Source organism: Penicillium macrosclerotiorum, assembly GCF_028827735.1.
Source record: "Penicillium macrosclerotiorum strain IBT 26536 chromosome Unknown utg000003l_segment0_segment0, whole genome shotgun sequence".
Taxonomy (NCBI): Eukaryota; Fungi; Ascomycota; class Eurotiomycetes; order Eurotiales; family Aspergillaceae; genus Penicillium; species Penicillium macrosclerotiorum.
Window position 1 is genome coordinate 4776868 of NW_026643083.1, and position 21118 is coordinate 4797985.

Sequence of the window (21118 nt, forward strand, 5' to 3'; positions counted from 1 at the left end):
CGAGCCGCGTGCCATAAGGGCAGCCTAACAATGGCAACGGCTATTATCCCATTAGAGGCCTTGACGAGGTTCTAAGTTCGTTTCCAGAGCCACGAACAACACATCAAATACAACTGCTTCTTATACAATATAACGATGCTCTATTAATCTTGGTTAAATAGGAAATATCCATCTCTAATATTTTGGGAAGATCCGGATATACCTCTGACGCCTCTGAATAGGCTGGTATTTGCAGAGCGTGGTCTGTGGTAGTCCGCGAGACCGCATGAGTGACTGTAGGTAGTATCGGGACTACTGAATCTACAGTGGCTTCAATTCTCCCTTATTTTCAAGAACCCAATATTTCATTCCATAGCTGCATTCGTACACTTTGTTATGGGTAGACTAGTTTAGCCCTGTATTGAGTTGTCTTTTTCGCCGATGTAGCCACAAGCCGAGTCCCATTGGCACCGTAAGCTTCGGCTAGAACTCGACCTGCCTTCCTGCTGGTATGAAAGGCTGACTCGAATCCGGCTCTGAAGACCTGACCTAATGGTATTTCCTTGCCATTCTCTAGTCCGAAAAACTTCCAAATCTTTGTCTCAGTATCGCCATTCCAACTCACGTAAATGGAGGTTCCATTTTTCTCCTCGAATGCAACTAATGCTGGTTCCTCGTATGGAATACCATGCCAATCAAATTTGAAGGCACGATAATTCTCTGACCCAGGGCCTAGTCTTCCGGAATCCAGCCCAGAAAAGAATATAGTTGTTCCATCAGGCTTGTGCTCAGACATTGCTCCGTTATATCCCCAATTGATAAATGCGTTCCCGTTTGGCAATAGCTGGAGATTTCCTTGGGATCTAACAGAAAGATCTCCTGGGGCTCGGAAACTCGCGATCAATGTCGCAGTGTGGCTATGGGTATCGAGCTCGACAATTTTCCCGGCGCTGTAGCTCCGGGTTTGCAAGTCAGGGCCCCCCGCAAGATTCTCGTGCGCGGAGTTGTCAAAGAAAGATATAATCTCCTTCGAACCTTTGGTTTCGTGATTTAGGTATTTCTTGTGCATCCTGGTATCATGTTGCCAACAAAAGTCGACATCTTCACCGAGTGAGAAGTCAGAGTGCCTTCCTCCCAGCTGCCAGATTATTTTCCCTGTGTCTCCATCAATCTTAAAGATAGTGCACATACTTCGGGCGGATAGGAGATAGGTGTTTGTCTCCGGGTCGACATCGAACGCGTTCATGTAGAAATAATGCCACACTTGACTTGAGTTCGTGCCCAAGCCAGCGTTCCCGCTTTGCAATGTTAGGTTGGTGCTAGCGGGGTCAATATGATCAAGTGAGCTCCACTCCCATAGAACTCGATTAGATTCTGTATCTACTTTCTGAATCTTGTTGTCGAGAATCCATTGCTGGCTCTCCGAAGTGGCGCCGTACGCCGTGAGGTCTCGGATTTCGGGGTCGAAAATAGTAAACACCGCTGAATTATCATCGAAGAACAGGAACTCGTGGTGATCGGCCAATTTATGACCGCCTCCCTTTATTTGGCCTAGATATCGGTATCGATTGTCTAGAATAGTCGTGCGGCCATGACCATGGCCCATCGGCGAATTGTGCGAACCTTCAAAGATACTCAACACTTGATGTCCCCTATAGGTATGCACTTGGAAGTTTTCACTTCTAGGACCGATATATCCGAATCCTGACCAAACTAATTCACCTTTGTCGGTGAATATGTATGGCCCGCTTTGCGCGGGTCCATGGCCGGTATTATCGGCATATATGCTCTCAGGCGTGTAGAAGATAAGGCCATCGGCAACTTCCTTGGTTGCAGGAATAGTAATGTTCAGCACTGGAACTGCAAGATCAGGTCTCGACTTATAGGCTAGATTTGCGCTCACGTAGTCCGTAAAAAGGAGGACTGCGATATAAGAAAAATAAATCATTGCAGTTTGTTGACCACCAGTTAGGGATAAGTTTAATGCACAATGAGTTTATCTGATATTGCAAATAAATTCCACAACTTTGGACTTCGTGTTCTTTTAAATCTCTTGTCAATTGGAGATCGCCGAGTTCCGGGTTGATTATGACAATGCGTGACTCGCACCAGCAAGAGATCTTCGTCTACGTTTGGCAGTACTATCCGAAAAGGCTTCTCCTCGTAACACTTGGATGAGCGGAAGTGAACCCACCACAGGATGTGTAAACGTCATTCAGAGATTCCAGAAGGAAGGAGCAAACGCGAATCGAAAAGCATGAAATCCAAAAAGAGTCATTGTGCCCATGTTCAAACTTCATCTACGTGATCACCATAATAATCGGCTTGATTGCCAAAGACGATCATCGCCAGAAGCGGCAGGTTGAATCTATCGAGCCTGAAACAATTATCGGGCTCTAATTGGCCCATTTCAAGAGATTACTGACACGCAAACTCTAGGAATCTACCGACAAAGCTGTCCTGGGCGATGGAAAGCACTTTTATACGCGTTTTCTGACATTGTCTCTATGTATATGCTCCAGTTCCACAGTCGCATCTCTACTAGCACTTCATTCACGGCGAGTGGTAAGCAGTACTTCCTAATTTTAGGTTCAAAGCGAAAAGTAAGATTGGGGTCTTCGATCTTGGCAGATCAATAGACCAAGCTGAGTGTTTCAACTAGCATACAACCTTCTCGCTTTTCCCGCCAGTACCTCCGCGAAGAACTCACGGAAGGTTTTTGGTTTAAACTCCGGGTAGAGTTCTCTAGCGTTCAGATAACCCAGATAATCGGCGTATTCAGGCCGATTGTCCTGACGCACGTATTTGCTATATTGATAGTCGGCTTTATAAAGAGAAATACGCTTCATGGGATCTTGAGGATCTTGGGAGAGAGCGGATTTGGCATGTATGACTTTCGCTTCTATGTCTTCGCTCGTCATCTGAAAGGCTATTAGCGAGCACAGCATATGGAAGCAGCGTCAACTTACATAGGTCAACTCTAATTTCTCCCCAGTGAGCTCTTCCACGATGCGGTATATTTCGTTCTCGCTTAGGACGTCCCCAGATGTGTAGACATATTTATTAATAGTCCTATCATCACACAGTATACGGGCAACAAATTTTCCGACATCACGTAGGTCAGTGAGGATATTTGGAGCCGTACCGTCGCCGTGGATGACATTTTTTGGTATCAAGGATGCATAATCCACTTTACCAGAGGGCACGGTCGGGAATGAGATTTGGTACCAATACCCAACATCTATAATGGTATAAGGAATACCAATGTATTTGATAGCGTTGTATATTTCTTCCTTCTATTTCCTTAATTAGTTTATCAGATCGTTATCATCAATCTAAGCCATTCGAACCTCATCACGAAGTAGCATAGCACCGGTTGGCGGTGCGACCGTAATGAAAGCGCACGGAATAATTCTTTTGACACCTGCTTGCTTCGCAGACTGGAGTAGCTTCTTTTGCTGTAGGAGATCATGAGGGCCAATAGCACTGATAAGAATATCGACGCCGCTCAGCGCAGATGCGAGCTCGGTAGATTCATCGAGATCGACGGACCAAATCTTAATGCCCTGTTCTTTTATCTTTTGGACCGATGGCTTTTTGACGGAAGCAGGTCGAACCAGAATTTCAACATCCTAACAAAGAGGGGAAAAGAGGCATGAGTCGTATGAAGAGATACTGGGTGGTCAGCTCAACCTACGAAGGTGCCAGATTCTTGCAGCCCTTTCAGAATAGAGTTACCAGTCTCGCCAGTACCTCCAAGAAGCAGAACCTTCTGTTTAATTGCCATTGTATGACTTCAAACTATAAGTTTTGAGAGCAGTCGATGGCAGTAACCTTGAAGATCAAAGAGGAATAATGCTTTTATGTAACATTGGCCCCATCCTTCGGGTAAGTCAGGCTTCTGATTAGTTCGTGGGATTCATGAAGGTTTCGTCATCATCTGATCCTGATTTCTAATCCAGGACTATTGATCACCTGCGGGATACAGCTTCCGACCCATTTCGCGGTTAGCACGGCACTTATGCATACTATATACACCCCTAGTTGAAGAGTTCTTACACACATTAAATATCTTCTATATGAGCATCACCTATCGCTATGCCCGTATATACATATCTTCAGCTTAATTCAACGCATTTTAAACATTCATGATACACGATTTGAAATATCCGTAAACAAACTCAGATGTGTATGGGGTTCAATTAGGATTATATTCCGCGACTAGAAAGACAACCAAATAATGAATACACAATGCGTTTCATGCTCGTCCGCACAAAGTCTTCAAAGCTGGGAGAAAGTGCCAGAGTACAGGATAAAAGGAGTACCATTTAAGTCACCATACTAAGAAAACCTCCCAATTTCGGGAAGCATGGCTTAGATTTCAATTTTTAGGACTGAAAGTACATGGAGAGCTCTATTCCTGTACTTCTCCATTAGCGGGCAGAAACCCTCACAGCCATGATTACGATTCCCATGTCTTTCGGCCTTCATTTGCATGCTCATCATATGTGTACTTGTTCTCGAGAACAGCGACCGTATCTCACTCCCCAATGTGTTCATTGAAACTCTCTTGTCAAAAGGGCGATATTCATATCTTGGCGGTTTTTCTCGTAGTGTTGAATCTCCCTACCTGCATGCATTCGTAAGACCAGGATCAAGAGAACAGAGCTCATGGAGGCATTGGTTTGAATATGATGATTCGAAGTTCAGTCTCTCCGCTTCGGCATACTTCTTCGAGCACAGATCATGTTTCTTTAGGAAGGTGGTCGCGTGCTTTTGTCGTTTGGACTCCACCAGATCATTTGCTCCACCGCCGCCACAGCCGTTACAACCCACCATTTTATTTCTACAAGTACACCTGCCCGCGATAGGATCAAGAGGCCCTTGAAGACACGGCTGAGTGGTAATTGTTAATCCAAGTTTCCATTCAATCTCCATATCTACAATTAATCTCATGGATCCAACCTGAGAGATTCGTCAAAACTCAACATGCACTTGGTACTTCAGCTGCAACACAACCCCGAGTCAACCCTAGGCCACAGATAATAGGCCACGCTTTGATAACCATGGACACCAGAAGATGATCTTCTTGTGCGACGTAAAGGACTCTTAAACTGCCCCCTGCTGGCAGTTTGCAATGCATTGGCGACGTTCACGACCGCGCACTCTTTGCGCGGCGTGATCGCCGTCCACTCGCCCGTTTCTGGGTCCCGGAATTCTATCGTCGAGTCGTCGCAGAAGTGAAGCGTCACCGATCCCTCATCTGTCTGTTCGGAGCTGTTCTCTTCGATCAGCTTCTCTGCCGCGGGGATGTGCTCCATCTTGAGGCCCGACCTGGACAGGTCGCGCTCGTCGTGGATGGCCGCCATGTACTTGCGACGGTCTTCGTTGCCGACAAAGGGCGATAAGCGCCGAATGAGGGTCTTAGCTACTGCGTGCGACGCAGTTACAAAGGAGCACAAGGGCTGGGTCTCGGGAGAAGGGGGAATTTCTCCAGGCTGGAGGGCGTCGTAGGGGATCTCGAGGACCTCGCGGTCTGTGAAATGCTGATAGCCCTTTCTGGCCAATGGGCCCAGATAGTCACTCATTTTGACATCAACGAACTGATCGAAGTACTGGGCTTGCTGGGTGCGCAGGAGTGTTAGACTTGCGAGGAATTCGTCGCCGTTGAAGTTGCTCTCGGTGCCGGCGAGGTCTAAGTAGAAGAACCCCTGGCCCTGGCAGGCACGGAGCAGCTTGGATGTTTCAAGAGCGTCTCCAGCGAGGAGGTCGGCATAATGCACAGTTTCGAGGGCGGCTAGAGGCATCCATTTGGCCTCGAGAATGAGGGAGGGGGCTACCGTGGTTATCGTGGTCATCTTGTCAAGATTATCGAGATACACGGGCTTGCGGGGATGCACGAAGCACGAGTAGCACGACGAGAGTGACAGCCGAGAAAACCGGAGGCGGATCGGCTGTGCTACCTTCACATGCAGCTGTGACTTTTTCTCGTTTCCGATGGTGAGATAGAGGAGAGATACAAGAGATACAAGCGAGATACTTTCAAATTGGATTGCAGGGGACACAGAGATAGGAGCTTCCAGTCATTGCAAGTCCGGGCTGCCCCCAGTATCGCGCCATGTACAAGCGCCACTTAATTATCAATGACCAACGCCATTCGACGGCCGATATCGTTTGCACTAATACGACCATTCATGAGCTCTGACTGGCTCGACTTCGACTTCGACTCGTGCTTGTTGACTCCACCAATAACCCAACCCGCTTCTCCCCTCCCCCCGCGGGCCGCCCATTCGGGCTAATCCAAATGCAAATTGACGAGACATCTATACGCGCTCTTCTCTCTTCCTCGCCCCTATTCTAGACCTCCTCGAATTCTACAATCACCAAATCCGACTGCAATGCCTGTCCACCATTCTTCACCAGCTTTCCATCCGACAATCGCCAGTCCCCAGATCCCCACAGTACCTGGCTGATGGCCCGCGCCCCGTCCGGTAACTTCACCTCGACAACTGACGACCATGCAGGCGTCTGCAAAGACAACAGGCTGACCAGCATTTGCGTTCCAACGCGCCATCCGGCCACGTCCATCAACGCCGGACCTGTCACCGGTAGTGCAACTGTCGGCGCCCCAAGCAAGAACCGCGCGATGGCCTGGCTCGTCAGCACCCGACTCAACCGGCTCGTGACCTGCTTCAACTCTGCGCTGGTTGGGTAATCCCACATCACGAGGCCCTTGGCGTCGTGGTTCAGGCTCAACAGTGTCATGGTCACCTCTTCGGCTGCGGTGGGATACCGGTGCCAGAACGACTCATTCCCAAACGCCATCGGCACGCCCCAGAACGGCTTCGGCGTCCCCAGCCATGCCTGGTACTCGGCGAACCGGTCTAGCCGCACCGAGATGTCCTCGACCGTGCCGGCGCAGTCGTCACATCCGCAGCAGCCGTACGTCGCGTTGCACGGTGTCCCGTAGACCTCGGACCAGCTCGTGTTCACCGCAATCGGGTACACGTCTGAGAGGATGATGTCCGCGCCCGCCGCGTACTCCGCGTAGTAGAAGTCGAAGCAGTTCAGGCACAGCGACACCGGGTGCCATGGGTCCAGCGTCTTGATCAGCTCGTACGTCGTCCGCGTCGCGTTCAGCGCATCGCCCTGGCCGTCCGGCTCGTCGCCCGTATACCAGAGCAGCAGGCTAGTGCGCGTCTTGAGCCGCTGAACCTGGTCGGTGACGGCAGTCAGGTTCGTGTACGTCCAGCGCATATCGTACATCACCCACAGCCCGAGCTCGTCGCACTTGTCGAGGAAGAGGTCCAGCTCGGTGAAGTTGAAGGCCTGGTTGGCAAGCCCGGCATTGGGCACAATGTGGATGATGTTGTAGCCCTGGTCCTTGAAAGTCTGTACATTGCTCAGCGACTTCTCCAGCCACCCGTCCCAGCTCACGTAGAACGAGTACGGGAGGAGCGGCGTCCAGCCTGAGGAGCTGTTGGCATCGCTTTGGACAAGAAGGCCGCTGTAGAGATTGTCAATTTTAGTCACGCTGCCGCCATCATCTCGCGCAGGCAGACGATATATCTCTGAGGTGGCCGTATATATGTGTTTTCCATTGGAGAGCGTCCCCTGTACCGTGACATGGTAGGGCTTGAAGCGTGGAGCCAGGGCTTGTAGGGGAAAGGTGACTTCGGTCGAGGACGAATTGACGACCACTGCGTGAGCGAAATGCAATCCGACTTCGTCAACGGCAATTTCCACATGAAGATCCTGGGGGCTCTGTCCCGTTTTCTCCAGGGGCTCGCCGCGGATAAACGAGATGTCGGCATCGACAATCACTGACCCATGGCGATCTCCAGGAGTATATAGATTCATCCGTGGGCGAACACGCAGATCTAGCAGGGGCACTATAGACCGGGTCGGAGACGGCATTTCTCCCCCTGGCTCGAACGAGGCATTCCTGACCAGCCGGTTAGTCGAATCTCCATATCGTCTTGCGCAAGCACTTGTCTGGCTCTTACGTGGCCCGGTATGCCTTCCCGCACCAAATATCCACGCCTGGGGGATTGTTAAAGGCCAGGGCCAGGCCAGCCAACAAGGAACCTAATAGCCAACGCATTGAATATCTGTAGTATGTGTTACGGTCTGTAGGCTTGCGAAGAAGGGGGAAGGGGGGGAGGGCGGGCACAGCTCCTGAGCTTTGTTTATCGGCCTGTTGATCGACATCGCCTAGTTTCCTCTCCCCTCATCTTCCCCCTCATTGATAATGTCACCTTCTGCTCCGACGCTGCGAGGCTCTGATAGCAACTGTGGTATTGTGGCCGGGGATTTCTCGGCCCTTTCATTCTCGAACTGCAGTCTATTTAACCATTTGCCGAGATAGCACCTTCGTCAACTCCGCATTTGCCCATCATTGCCGATGTCGACTGGAGATTTGGATGCATGAGCAGATTGCCCTGATGTTTGGACTAGAATACAATAACCCTAGTCTGATCTATAGGCCACCAAATGGGAACCCATGAGCCAATCCTCATCAGACTAGCAGACGATTGGGGCGACTGTTCATAGAACCCAGGGAGTGCAATTTCAAGACTCCTCTTGAAGATCCATGCAGACCAGCACAGAACGGTCTATCAGCCTGCTCCTATCTTTTCTTTTGAACTCTGTAGATAGGTCAAATACTCTGTAGAGCAAATACTAAAGAAACATGTAGAAAAAAAATGCATTATACTGATCTCATTCTTCGCGTAATTCACCAGGTGATTAATCCATATTCTATAGACAGCCATGCTCGAATCTGGTATTTGCGAGGTTTAAAGGCAATGCGAAGGGGAACGGGGGAGGGGTGGGAGGCTTGCGGCACGGGACCAGACTCAAAAACAGGGAAAAGGGGGTGGGTAGATGAAACAGGGTATGTACATTTCATGAATGCATGCGGCAAAGACAACCATAAGAAGTGTGAATACTGGGGGAAGACTGGTGGGAACACGGGAAGAAAAGTGCATGATAGGTAGTAGTGTCAATGTGAGAAAAGAAAACAAAGCATAAAAGCACAGGCGGCAGAATTCACTACCGTCCTCTTCCCGAGTCTCCAACCCCTCCTGGCCAGTATATCAACCGCACTGATGTTGGTTCTCCGCAGTCACTGGAATTGGCCTGTATGCTCATGTTCATGATCATGCAGGGACGATGGGGGCGGACTCTTCGACACTCGAAACCCAATCTTCGAGATTCAGAGTTGGTTGGAAAGGAGACAGATAACCAGCGGGATGCCGGTGTGGGAAAGACATGGTTAATATACCACCGGCAACAAAAGGGTCGGGGAGCCCTGCAGTGTCGAAGATCCCGAACTGGACCAGTCGATGGCCTCCCTTCGTCGAACATCCAAAAGAAGTGTAGGGAGTAATTAAGAGAGAAAAAAAAGCACACAGCCAATCCCAGTGACGCAGACAGCACGCTATATGAATATGTCAACATGGATGGTGGAAATGGTCACGCCATCTTCCCGAATAAAACAAAACAAGCCGTCAGATCCATTGAACGCCGCCGAGAATGAAACCACAACATAACATGCAGGTTTCAGCAGAAAACTCCCCAAAGGCAGAGAAATGCCTAGGTGATGCTCACAGCTGGATGGGGAGGCATGGAGAAGCACACAAGGAGGGAGCGATGCAGGGGAATGACTGAGAGATAAGGGGGAGGGACTTTATGGGGAGGCCCAACCGCCAGCTACCTCAACCCACTCTGCAAGACAGCTGCCCTGCTTGCCTTCAACATCCACGATGTCGGTATCGCAACGGCATCGGCAGCCAACGCCGTTCTCCTTGACCGGATCAGGAGTGGCCCAGTACTCATCCTCTTCGATCCGCTTCTTCTCATCTTCAGTGGTTTTTTCGAGATAGGGCTCACGAGGAAGCTGGCGAGCAGGAGCGTTGGCCGGACAATGTTGGATGGTGGTGTGCCGGTAGCCAAAGTCACGGAAGTAGTGAATATCATTAGTCGAGAGGAGGGCACCAGCGGCGAGGGAGTGAATAGGGGCGTCACCCCACTGAGAAATCAAGTCAGTCACTGAGATCCAAAAATGAACGCAAAGGTTTGAAGCACATACTCGTTCATTCCAAAAGCCACCACTCCGGTCCATCATGTTGAAGAAATCTTCATACTCCTTGCTGCGGAACCAATCCAAGCGCGCGATTTCGAAGTTACTCCAGAAATGGCACATGTTGTAGCTCTCCCCTTCCATCGCCTCGGGATCAATGTCATCGAGACCGTTGTCGCCCGGTTCGGATTGGAGAATCTCCTCGGGAAGCTTCTCCGGCTTCTTCTCTCCTTCGGGTGGGGTCTCCTCCGCGGGCGGACGCTCCAAAAACATCTCCCACAGGCCCTTCGACGGGAGGTTGTTCTTGCGCTTATAGGCCGACGCATACCGGAAAATGTTGGGGACCGTTTCGCGGAGTTCCTTCACTGCAATAGTGAAGCCGTATGTCTTGTTTGCCTCAATCATCTTCATAAAGGGATCACTGCAATTGTCGCCATGTCAGAAATCGACCATACAAAAAACTGCGCCACTAATCCAAGGTTGTCTTACTAGGTGATATCACAGAAATACTTGATCTCGGGCTCCAGACGCCAGTACCACTCGTATTTCGCCAGGAGAGGGTGCTTGTAGAAAAAGCTGGCGATTCAAATCAGTTGTTGCCATTCAGGGCTGGATACCATCGTAACTCACCCTGAATAGAAGCGACACATGTGGTGATAGCTTTCCATACCGCCATACATGATGGCCGCATCACCCTGCTTCCGGATACCTTCCTTGGCAACCTCATGGTCGACCCAGTCGGGGAATCCCCACATAGAATTATCAATCTTGCCGAATTCCACGGGGGCGCTGGTATAGTTTTTGACCGTCGCCCGGAAGTCCTCGTCGAAATCCCCGTCATTCAAGAAGACGTAAGGATAGTGGAACCAACGGTTGAAATGGCGTTCGATCGACTTCAGAGACTGAATGACACCATCCAGCTCCTTGTTCCTTGCGAGAACAACGAACGCGGCATTGGCGCGAGGTCCCTTAGGTCCATCGGGGTCGATGGGCATACAGCCCGTGGCGAAGACTTTGTCATGCTTTTCGCTGATTTTTCTGTTTGCGACATCGACTGTTAGTGATTGGGGACGGGAGCCAGGAGACCCGGAGCGAATTGCCGGTCCGAGAGAAAGAGAGAGAGAAGAGAAAGCACGAACCGGATAGATGGCGGAGTGCCAGCTGGAATTAGAATACCCCCGGGAGTTGAAGGATGTCGGACGAAAAGAAGTAGAATGAAGACAATTACAAGACATGGAAATAGTAAAACAAATCCCAGGGGTATGGAAATAGACGAATTGCCCTTCAAGCGGATGCGCCGGCGGAAGAAAGCGAACCGGGAGGAAGTGTGGCCCTTCTCGCGGGAGGCATCGTCGATGGGGAGGCTCGGCGCGCTGGGCAGCCGTTTCGTGATGCGCTGAATGAAGCTCATGGGTGCGATGGGGGCACGCGTCGAAGACCGCACGGTGGCCAAGTCAACGAACCCAGAGCAACAGGGCCAGAAATTGTCGATAACCCCAAGCGGCAATCAGGGGAGGGGGCCCGGCTGCAAATGACGGAGAAAGTCCAGAGTCGAGGCGAGCAGTGAGGAGCAACGAGATCGAGAGGATCGACCAAGTCTTTCAGAAACTCGATGTCCGAGTTTCTCCAAAATAAGGGGGTCGTTCAACGATCTCGAGATCGCGGAGGACAAAAAACGAGTGGCCGGAGGAATGCCTCCTTTCCTCCCCCAACTTTCCTTCTCAAGCCCAAGGTTGACGGGTGGGAAGGGCGTTGGGAGCAACGCAGACGACCGTGGTGAACAATGGGGTCCACAGGTGAAAGGTGGAGGACATGAATGGATGAAGGTGATGGGGAGGGGAAGGAGAGAAGAGGTCAGAGAACGGGACGGGGATGATGGGCGAGGGTCTGAAGGTCTGCCAAGCCCAGGGAGGCGCAAGCGTTGCGAGTGTGGCCTCTTTGGGAGGTTCCCTCGCCCGTGTTACCGGGCGGTTACAGGCTGGTCTGGCTGGGTACTGTGTCGGTACTGTGTCGGTACCACTCAGGACTGCGACGGGCCTGTGGGCGACTGCTGAGACCAGGCAGTGACCATACAGTACCTGCCCATCTGGCTGTTGGGGTTTCCAGTGGGTTGGTGCGGCCGGGGTTCGCGTCACACCAAAACCGTTACTTTCCCCCTGATCCGGTGGCCACTGTGAATGTGGTAAATTTTTTTTTTTTTCTATTTTCCGTAATTTATTTGGATGCCAATGGAGATCCCAGTTTCACCTCTCAACTGTGAATACCAACAATACCAATAATACACCATGAAACATGACTATCGTACCTCTCGCCATGGATGGCTATTCATCATGTTAGACTACGACTATATATTTGGTCCACTCGAGGCTGTTTCTGGAGCCCTGTCAACGGGAGGACTAGAAGCTCTAATGAGGTTTCCGGGGGATTGTCATTATGGAGTGCCTTTTCTTGCATTTAGACTGAGGCTCATTGGCCCGCTCCCCTGCATCGTGCGGTGATACCGGCAGACGGTAGAGGCTCCTCTAATCGACCAGTTGAGGCAGTCTACTTATCTAGAGTCCTATGCCCGGGTATTGGGCGCCCATAGGCGTGAGGGAGTAGCATAAGCGCTGGTCGGGGCGTGGCTGGCCCGCCAATTCTTGTCTCTCGTCTAATGCGGCGGCTCAACGGCATAGTCGTACAAGGATTAAACTTGAAATCGAATAAAAGGAAAACAAGAAACCCCTAGAAAACCTTCCACGGCGATCTCGAAGGGCAAATGGGCAGGCAAAAGAGCAGATTTGTGGCCCACTGGGTCGGTTCTGGCCGGAACGTCTGTGGTGGCCAGCCTTATGATTGGACTAGGGCCACCCATGGTGACCGCGATGACGACGCTCTGCCGTGATGGCCTTGATGCGATGCGAGAGGTGAAAAGGAGAAAAATAAGGAGTTATGCCAGTTATGCCGGTCTGGCGAGGTAGCCTCAAGGCCGCTCTGGAGGTCGGAATTGGTGCAAGTACCGCGGATGGAGATCCTTCGACAGACAGTCTCAGACACAATTCTGGCACTAGCGCATGGCGATCGAGGGTCCAAGGCCAAGAGCCTAGGGCCCGTTCAACCCGGCACCCCCATCCGTGTCTCTCTGTTAATGGGGAAGGCAATGGAGAGAAGATCCCCCCTATCAGTAGGAAGCATAGATAGATCGTTCGAGGGGCATGGAGGTTGGAGGTGTTCCCCTCCTCGCTGGCTCCACGACCTTTCGATCTCATAACGAAGCAACGGCCGGAATTATAGGGGGCATGGCAATAGAGCCCAGGAGTCCACAGGAGTCCAAAGGGGGTCAGGGCCCTGCCAATTTCACGGCTCCACTGGGGATCGGATTATGTGGCCTGAAAGGAGGCACCGGCGGGTCTGGACTGCTGGCACGGACCCTGCAGACTTCCCACTCGCTGCACAGAGGCTCCTGTTCGTGTGAAGCATTACTCGAAAGGGGGAGGAAGGGGTATCCCTCTCCCTTCCAGAAAACGTGTCGTATGGTCGAATGCTTCATGAGGATCGCTTCAGGGACTCCATATATGAATTGATCATGATCATCGGTATCATCATAACGGCCGCTTCTCATCTGTGCAGACTGCTTCCATAACTTGCATAATCCGACCCAAGAGTCTATACGGCTCCATACATCACGGAGTACTTCAGAGAACACAATAGTCATAGGGTGTCACAACCGATCTCAATCTCAATAGCTTGAGGGGATTATGCATTCCGGCAGTACTCCCATGGAATATATTTCATAAATGATCTATTCTGTCTCTTCGAAAGCGAGTATTCACAGTATGATGTATTTTCCTGAATGACATGATTGTTAAATTCCCAGATGAAAGTATGGAAACCCCCAGTGTGCTTCGATGCACGATGTATGAAGGGGATGTTTTACTTGTCTTCACACCGAACGTAATGGATAAAGAATAAGCATATACTTAAAGTTCGAAGTACAGCAGGGAAACGTCCATGTTGAGAGATCAGTCATCATCGTCATGCCCGCATAATGTGATCTCGTCACACTAACAGCCTCGAGGGTCAAAGCCCTTCATTTTCTTCTTTCCGCTCTCCCTTCTTCTCTCCTCCTCTACTCCTGTCCTTCTCTCTCTCCTTTCTCTTCCCTTTATCAATCACAAGCTCTGGTAGCCACCAATCAAGGGTAAACGGTCATCGCATTGCATGGAGGCCGCGCCACCGCGGGGGGCTCCCCTATTCCGACTGCCCAAGAACTTCGCTCCCCTCCCAAACATCCCCAAACATCCCAAAGCACCATCCCAAAAAAATCGATTCCCACTCGATGCATAATCTGTCGCCGTCATCATGAATCAAGTACTCGCTCGTCCCTCCGTTGCTGAGGGGCAGAGCAACAACCACCATCCGCCAACCCCCTCGATCCCGGTCCCTGCTCCCCTCGCTCATCTCCGCCCGCCACCCTCCCGCAACGGCCAGGTCAACTTGGATACTTTTTCGCCCGTCAATGAGAACGGCAGTTTTGAATTTGATCGGGTGCTCAAGACCGGTCGCGTCTTCCGACGAGTCAAGCATAAACATGTCTTCCGCGCCTCTTGGAAACCCGCCTATTTGGTCCTTCGACCGAATCTCCTCTCTGTGTACAAGGATGAAGAAACCACCCGCCTCCGAGTCTCCATCACCCTCTCCGAAGTGACCGCGGTCGCCCCGGTCAAGTCCCCGCGCTCCAGTCGCCAGCATGTCTTCGGCATCTTTACTCCATCCAAGAACTACCGCTTCGAGGCGCCGTCGGAGCGCGACGCCGACGACTGGATCGGCCGCATCCGCGCCGAAGTCCCTGGCGACGAGGCCGAGCAGGCCTTCCTCGCCTTGGCCAGGAGGCACGAACCCCCCAAGATCCAGAAACAACTGATCGAGGACACTACCGACCACTCCGACTTCGACGGCCCTGCTGCTCGCGCCAGCTCCCCCGAATTCGGTCGCACACTGTCCCCGGCCGCGCGGATCCGGAAACCCCCTTGCACCCAGGATTACTCGGGCAACGATATCACCTCCTACTCCGAACTTTCGGATGGGCCCCCTCCCACGCGAAGCAGCGGACTTCGGTCCATGCCGTCGATTCACACGCTCTCTCTTTCTGCTCCCGAGGACAGACCCACCGCTTTGCCCCGCGATATCAGTCGTCAGTCGGAGCTAGGAATCCTGCGAGACCCTGAACGCGTCGTGTGCCAGGGCTACCTGCAGGGCCTTCGCATCAAAGGCACTGTGCGCCAGTGGAAACGCCTCTGGGTTGTGCTTCGGCCTAAGAGTCTGGCATTCTATAAGGATGACCAGGAGTACTCGGCCATCAAGATTATCTCCATGTCTCAGGTCATTGACGCAGCGGAGGTCGATCCAATGTCTCGATCCAAAACTCTTTGCCTCCAGATTATCGCCGAGGAAAAGACCTATCGGCTCTGTGCCCCGGACGAAGAGTCGTTGGCGCGCTGGCTGGGCTCTTTGAAGAGCATCATTGTCGCACGCAAAAAGCTCGAAACGGCCCCGACAGCGGCATAATTTTCAAGCCTCTCCCTCTCTCATCTTTCGTTAAACCTGCACCATTACCTGACTGGCAATCCTCCTCTCTCCCATCTCATTTGGCCATTCTACGACACGTTTCCAGCGTGATCTCCTATTATACCACACACACCTCTTCAGCTATCTTTTTCTTTCTTCAGTATATACCCCGGTTTTATGTTTGTGTTGATACCAAGTCGTCTATCAATGACGACTTTCCGTTGCTAACGAAGGAGCTTGAACTCTTTGAGCAACAGACAGGCGTTTAATATTATCTTTACTTCCACTCTTCTGTTCATATTAGGCGAGGAAGCCCTCCTATCCATGACTTGTGCCCAATCTCCTTTGTGAAAGCTCTTTTTCATTTACTGGACGGATTAATTGTAATTCTTTAATTGATGTGACTTTTCAATTGAATATTTGAGCTGGCTATTTTGAAGAGACTGACTGCTACAATCGAAAACGAGTTGTTCAAGGTCGAAGCTGAGCAGAGGAGAAAAACAAAACGGAAAGGGAAAACTATCCCTCCGGAAGTACACAGCTTTTCATTGAGCAAAGAGCGATTGGGAGAAAGCAACCACATAAACGTTGTACAAAAGCACAGCCCTTTTGTCAAGCTCTGACGGGCTCTTGGATTTCTATTCAAAAAAAAAAAAACTTGAAAGTGCAGAGCGGCAGTAGTAGCAGCAAATGCTCTACAAGGGCATCAAAATAAATTTATGATGCAAGCGATGGCCGAGAATAGAAGCTAAAGATGCATAAAGAAAGGGAAATAAAATGCCGAAATAATCATATCTGGCGGCTGATCTACCGCACTTCGTCTCGAGGGATACTTTCGTACTCGCCAGAAGATGGCCTGTCCGTAATACCGGGCGCTGCAGGACCCTCTTGGGTTTTGCTCTCGTGATTAACAACGAGGAATGAAAAGAACACAATTGCTGCTCCAAACCAGTACAGCGGTGAAGCGTACTGTGATTGTAGGAAGATCTGGCCGACCAAAGAAAGAGGGATGGTCAGACTGAGACCAACAGTTACGACAAGCGGAGTGGTGAGGAGCATGGCGTAAGCCCAGGCAATGTCGGAAATAAACGAGGAGATGGCGTTCACCTATATGTAGGTAATCAGTATTGATCTTATGGAGATATGTTCAAGGCAGACGTACCAAAACGATCGTCCACACTCGGTTCGTATTTGGCAGCTCGAACAACTCAACCCCGGTCCAATGCAGAATAAAAAAGCCTGGCCATAGTAGCACGAGATTGAAGAGTCCAACGAGGCCGAAGAACAGCTGCATGTTCACCCGCGACTCATCGCCGACCTGCTTCTTCATGACGATCGTGTATACGCCATACATGATAGCGCTGAATGCCGCCATGGCGTCGCCCAGGGCAATTTCACGAGAGGTCTTGTGCGGGAATGATCCTTCACCGTTACCTGCGGCCGCGGCATCTGCCCCTGCATCTGGCTTCGAGAGATCGACTCTCGAAATGAGAATGATGCCGATAAGAGAGGCGACGACGCCAAGAAATTTACGAGCTGTAAATCTCTCAACGCCAAGTAGAGCACCAAAAATGAGAGTCCAGACACCTAATCAAATCAGTATGAGTCTTACTCCACACTTTCCATCCCGGTGTCAGGTATGTGATGCCCTACCACTTGTAGAAGTCAGAATCGTTGTGCTTCCCACTGTCGTAAACTGGAGACAGGCCATCGCGAAGTAATTTGCCTGTTCAAGTCAAACGTCAGATCAGATCACCCAAGTTACTTCATCTCTCCCGTTTGGTAGATATGGCGAGTCAAAACATACAATGAACTATGACACATTAGCCTTACACTTTCAATACTGGGATCAACTCATTCATACCCATAAAAGGCAAAATTCAAAGCTCAGTTTAGCCGTCGCCCGCAGCCCTAGCTTTGATTTTCTTTCATCCATCTGGGACCGTGCATACTGCGAGTTTTCAATTCCATGATCACGGGACTCATCATCGAGCAACCCAGATCGTAGGATCCCCTGCTCCTCACTTTTCTGATATTCATAATCCAAATGCCGCAACAGACTCCGGAAAGAGGTGATCTGGGACAGTTTCCGAGCACGCCACAGACTCCATGTTCGGCCGGCCAAGATTGTGAAGAGTGGCAAGATAAAGATGGAAGTGTTGATATATGTCACAAAAAAGGGCTTGGGGTATGTTTTGTCGGCAAAGATAGTCTGTTGATGAGTTCAGGAGTCAGATTTCATGGTCTTAGAATGGATGAGCCCGGTCTAGGCCCAACGGAAACCTGTGCACGTACGCTTCCTAGGAAATTTGACGCTGTCCACAACAACACCACTACCAGCAGGAGAGCGATTCCGAGTGTCCGTCGCGCGAGACCGGCGACGCTTGAGCCAGGCATATCAGTCACTAGCGTCATTGTCATGAGTCTTGGCCAGTGCTTGGAGGGAATCGAGGGTCAAGTGAGGCTGGAGGGCGAGTGGAGATCTGGAGACAGTCGTCCTGGAGTTGCCCGGAACTTGCTCAATAAATACGACTCCCAGGCATCTGAGGTGGGATCAGAAGGAGAGAAGATTACCGGCAGCGGAACCCCTCCGAGAAGTGGTGGGAATCCTGCCCAGCAGGGAGAGTGTGTAGGAGAAGATGCCAAGCATTGTGCGGACGAGGATCGGCGATAAGCACATTCAGGGCTCCTATCGCGGAAGCCGGGTGACCCTTGTAATCATGCGGACTCGTTGGTCTACTCCGGCCATGTACATTGTTGCCTTGCCCGATCCCTTTCTCGTTGTTTGAAATTATCCTTGTGGTACATTGGGCCTATTCCCAATACATCTTTCGCAGAATATCATGGCTTGAAATGCTGCTGGGCAAACTTGCGGGGATCGGGAGAAAGATATATTTATCATTGGAACAGTAGGTATTGTTGCGGCAGCTCCAACTTGCCCGGGATATCAGCAGAGTAAGAAGACATGAAACAACACTAGTCAGGCACCTAATTATTTGCAGCCGCGTTCCAAACCTGGTGAAACCGAGAAACATCTACATAACTCACAAAGGAACAGAGAAAAACCCAGGACCTTCTCTCTACAGGATCCTTAGAAAGGCAAAATCAAAACCACCAGCAATAGGATAATGAAAAAGACAAAAGGAAAGAGAAAAAGAGACAAGGGAACAGTCGCTTAAAACGTCATGGAAGAAGTATAGGGATAGGGGTATCAACAGGCACAGCCATCACGCTCATTGTCCAGATGGATGTTGATCGGGTCACTGAATTCGCCACTAAACTCCTCCGCTTCCTCCTGTGCGAGCGCACTCCGGGCAATCACTACAAAGAAAGCTGGTTAGCTGGAAGGACGTAGACGGTATACATTCAATAGGGCCTCCAGAGCCTTACCTTCGAATGCTTGCTCGACATTGACTGCCTCCTTAGCACTGGTCTCGAAGTAAGGAATATTGCCCTTGGACTGACAGAATGTCATTGCTCGTTTCGAAGAGATCATCCGCTTGTTTTCTTCCACATCGATCTTGTTACCAATGACCACCTGTTCCGGGCATGTTAGTCTTTGGGATCTCCTTTGCTATCAGGACAACCCGCGTCACATTGCTCAGCTCAAAATCCGGATCGGAAAGGAATACTCACAAAAGGAAAGCTCTCAGGATCACGCGGGCTCGCCTGAATCAAAAATTCATCCCGCCAGCTGTCAAGAGCCTCGAAACTCTTGGAGTTGTTCACGTCGTAGACCAAGACACAGCAATCAGCTCCTCGGTAGAAGGCAACGCCCAATGATTGAAATCGCTCCTGACCCGCAGTGTCCCAGATCTAAGCGTGAAAGGTTAGTTGTCAACCTAAGAGGCATGGGTTTTCATATTCTCCAAGAGAGCTTTACCTGCATCGTCACCAGTCGGTCATCCACTAGAACTTCCTTGGTCAGGAAGTCGGCGCCGATGGTCGCTTTATAACTTCCACTGAATTTCTTGTTGACCTAGCGATACCGAACGACAATATATTAGCGGCACTGGAATGGGAATAGCGGAGGGCGGCTCGGCATCGACACCCAGCTTGAAGGAGCAGGGAATGACACACATATTGATTCATCAAGCTTGTTTTGCCAACGCCGCTGTCACCGAGAATGATAACCTGAGTTGAAGGGTCACTTGTTAGCTGATGGCCCCGGTTCATGATCTTTGGGAACCGAACGGAGCTACTGCGGAGATCGTACCTTGAGGAGGACCTTCTTCCGAGACGCCATGGCAGCGGTGTGTTCAGGGACAACAGGAAAAGCGGCGGTATACTACCAGAGGTAGGTCACAGATAGAGAATAGAGCTAGATTTGCAGTTCCGATGTGTTGTGGTGCGGGGGAAGGTAGTCAGGAGCGTGGTTGGAGAGTTGGAGTTGGGTTGCAGCGGGATCCGATGATGCATGAAGGCCGGGCGGTCGAGGGGGGCGGTGGGCAGGCCGATCTGCTGATAACAAACAGATTAGCTCCGCCCGACATCATTGCATCCGACACATTCCTCAGTCCCTGATCGATCGCTCAAGGCCGATGGCCCACTGGAGAGAGGAGTATCTGGCCGCGCTGAGAGTTCGCGATCAAAGGGAGAAGGCCAACCTCGCTCTCTACGATGCCTGTTCGTTCCTCCTGGTTCCAAGATATTCCGGTGAAGCTGTGTTGTGTTACTGACGTATTGCCGAATAATCTTTAGATGCTCGACTGGCGGATCGCACTGCCCAGCCGACAACTCCTGTAGACACATCTGAAAATCGCACAGAAGCAACAAGACCGTTGGGCGGTCTTAATGAAGCTCAACGCAGCGTTTCCTCTCCGTCTACAGCGCCGTCCAAAAGGCAACCACCCTCTGAAGCGGGTCTCTCGTTGACAGACCTTTTGAAAACAACACGTACAGACTTATCTGAAGCACAAAAGTCTCGTTCGGAATTGCAAGATCAGTTGAATCGGATTAACACAGAAGCTGAAAAGCTGCGCAAAAAGACCAGCCAAGATGCCCGGCGACTCGATGCCTTGGCAAGTGAAAGAACACACTTGCAACTGCGATTGAAAGACCGAGATGAAGAGCTGAGGGGAAAGGCAAAGCTGCTGGAGGTATGTAATCACCCAGGGCAATGATCAAACTGGATGACACAGCAGTCTTCTAGAGAATACTGACTCCGCACAGGATTTCCAAGATGAGATGGCCACCTTGAACCTCCAGCTCAATATGGCCGAACAGAAATCGAACAAACTCCAACGTGAGAACCAAGAGCTTGTGGACCGTTGGATGACGAGAATGGGCCAGGAAGCCGACGCCATGAATGACGCCTCGAGATTCTCCTAAACTTACCACAATTGGGATCAGAAACCAGCATCATTGCACATAATTACCCCCGGCGCCCTTTTTGACTCTTCCTTTTTTCCTCTTCTCTTTCAAGATCATACTAAGTAGACGCATGGCTATTAACCACACGAGCAGCAAAGTTACTCTATACAGACACGATGGAACAAGACAGATTTT

General features: G+C 50.7%; 10 protein-coding genes across 10 annotated transcripts; 4 read left to right on the top strand and 6 right to left on the bottom strand.

Annotated features, from left to right (window-relative positions):
- Positions 1–373: 373 nt before the first annotated feature.
- N7462_004627 (arylsulfotransferase family protein) lies at positions 374–1927 on the bottom strand (the record flags this gene model as incomplete). The annotated part of the gene is made up of 1 exon (XM_057076353.1): positions 374–1927. One exon carries the CDS (start codon positions 1925–1927, stop codon positions 374–376), a length of 1554 nt encoding a protein of 517 aa, XP_056935858.1.
- A 706-nt stretch (positions 1928–2633) lies between these two features.
- Positions 2634–3766, bottom strand: N7462_004628 (aromatic alcohol reductase; the record flags this gene model as incomplete). The annotated part of the gene is made up of 4 exons (XM_057076354.1): positions 2634–2900; positions 2949–3275; positions 3330–3611; positions 3677–3766. The coding sequence occupies 4 exons, from the start codon at positions 3764–3766 to the stop codon at positions 2634–2636; spliced, it is 966 nt and encodes a 321-aa protein (XP_056935859.1).
- A 1216-nt stretch (positions 3767–4982) lies between these two features.
- N7462_004629 (uncharacterized protein) lies at positions 4983–5837 on the bottom strand (the record flags this gene model as incomplete). Its single annotated transcript, XM_057076355.1, has 1 exon — positions 4983–5837. The coding sequence occupies one exon, from the start codon at positions 5835–5837 to the stop codon at positions 4983–4985; it is 855 nt and encodes a 284-aa protein (XP_056935860.1).
- Positions 5838–6451: 614 nt separating this feature from the next.
- Positions 6452–7452, top strand: N7462_004630 (uncharacterized protein; the record flags this gene model as incomplete). The annotated part of the gene is made up of 3 exons (XM_057076356.1): positions 6452–6690; positions 6739–6938; positions 6995–7452. 3 exons carry the CDS (start codon positions 6452–6454, stop codon positions 7450–7452), a joined length of 897 nt encoding a protein of 298 aa, XP_056935861.1.
- Positions 7453–9670: 2218 nt separating this feature from the next.
- N7462_004631 (glycosyltransferase family 15 protein) lies at positions 9671–11474 on the bottom strand (the record flags this gene model as incomplete). Its single annotated transcript, XM_057076357.1, has 5 exons — positions 9671–10012; positions 10073–10484; positions 10553–10639; positions 10694–11101; positions 11203–11474. 5 exons carry the CDS (start codon positions 11472–11474, stop codon positions 9671–9673), a joined length of 1521 nt encoding a protein of 506 aa, XP_056935862.1.
- A 464-nt stretch (positions 11475–11938) lies between these two features.
- Positions 11939–12130, top strand: N7462_004632 (uncharacterized protein; the record flags this gene model as incomplete). The annotated part of the gene is made up of 1 exon (XM_057076358.1): positions 11939–12130. One exon carries the CDS (start codon positions 11939–11941, stop codon positions 12128–12130), a length of 192 nt encoding a protein of 63 aa, XP_056935863.1.
- A 2274-nt stretch (positions 12131–14404) lies between these two features.
- N7462_004633 (PH domain-containing protein) lies at positions 14405–15610 on the top strand (the record flags this gene model as incomplete). The annotated part of the gene is made up of 1 exon (XM_057076359.1): positions 14405–15610. One exon carries the CDS (start codon positions 14405–14407, stop codon positions 15608–15610), a length of 1206 nt encoding a protein of 401 aa, XP_056935864.1.
- Positions 15611–16417: 807 nt separating this feature from the next.
- N7462_004634 (DMT family transporter) lies at positions 16418–18260 on the bottom strand (the record flags this gene model as incomplete). Its single annotated transcript, XM_057076360.1, has 7 exons — positions 16418–16717; positions 16773–17197; positions 17264–17336; positions 17418–17423; positions 17475–17822; positions 17906–18015; positions 18185–18260. The coding sequence occupies 7 exons, from the start codon at positions 18258–18260 to the stop codon at positions 16418–16420; spliced, it is 1338 nt and encodes a 445-aa protein (XP_056935865.1).
- Positions 18261–18821: 561 nt separating this feature from the next.
- Positions 18822–19856, bottom strand: rab7 (Rab family GTPase YPT7; the record flags this gene model as incomplete). Its single annotated transcript, XM_057076361.1, has 6 exons — positions 18822–18931; positions 19001–19148; positions 19247–19426; positions 19494–19589; positions 19691–19744; positions 19827–19856. 6 exons carry the CDS (start codon positions 19854–19856, stop codon positions 18822–18824), a joined length of 618 nt encoding a protein of 205 aa, XP_056935866.1.
- A 295-nt stretch (positions 19857–20151) lies between these two features.
- On the top strand, positions 20152–20941 carry N7462_004636 (ATG16 family protein; the record flags this gene model as incomplete). Its single annotated transcript, XM_057076362.1, has 3 exons — positions 20152–20236; positions 20312–20709; positions 20783–20941. 3 exons carry the CDS (start codon positions 20152–20154, stop codon positions 20939–20941), a joined length of 642 nt encoding a protein of 213 aa, XP_056935867.1.
- Positions 20942–21118: the final 177 nt, after the last annotated feature.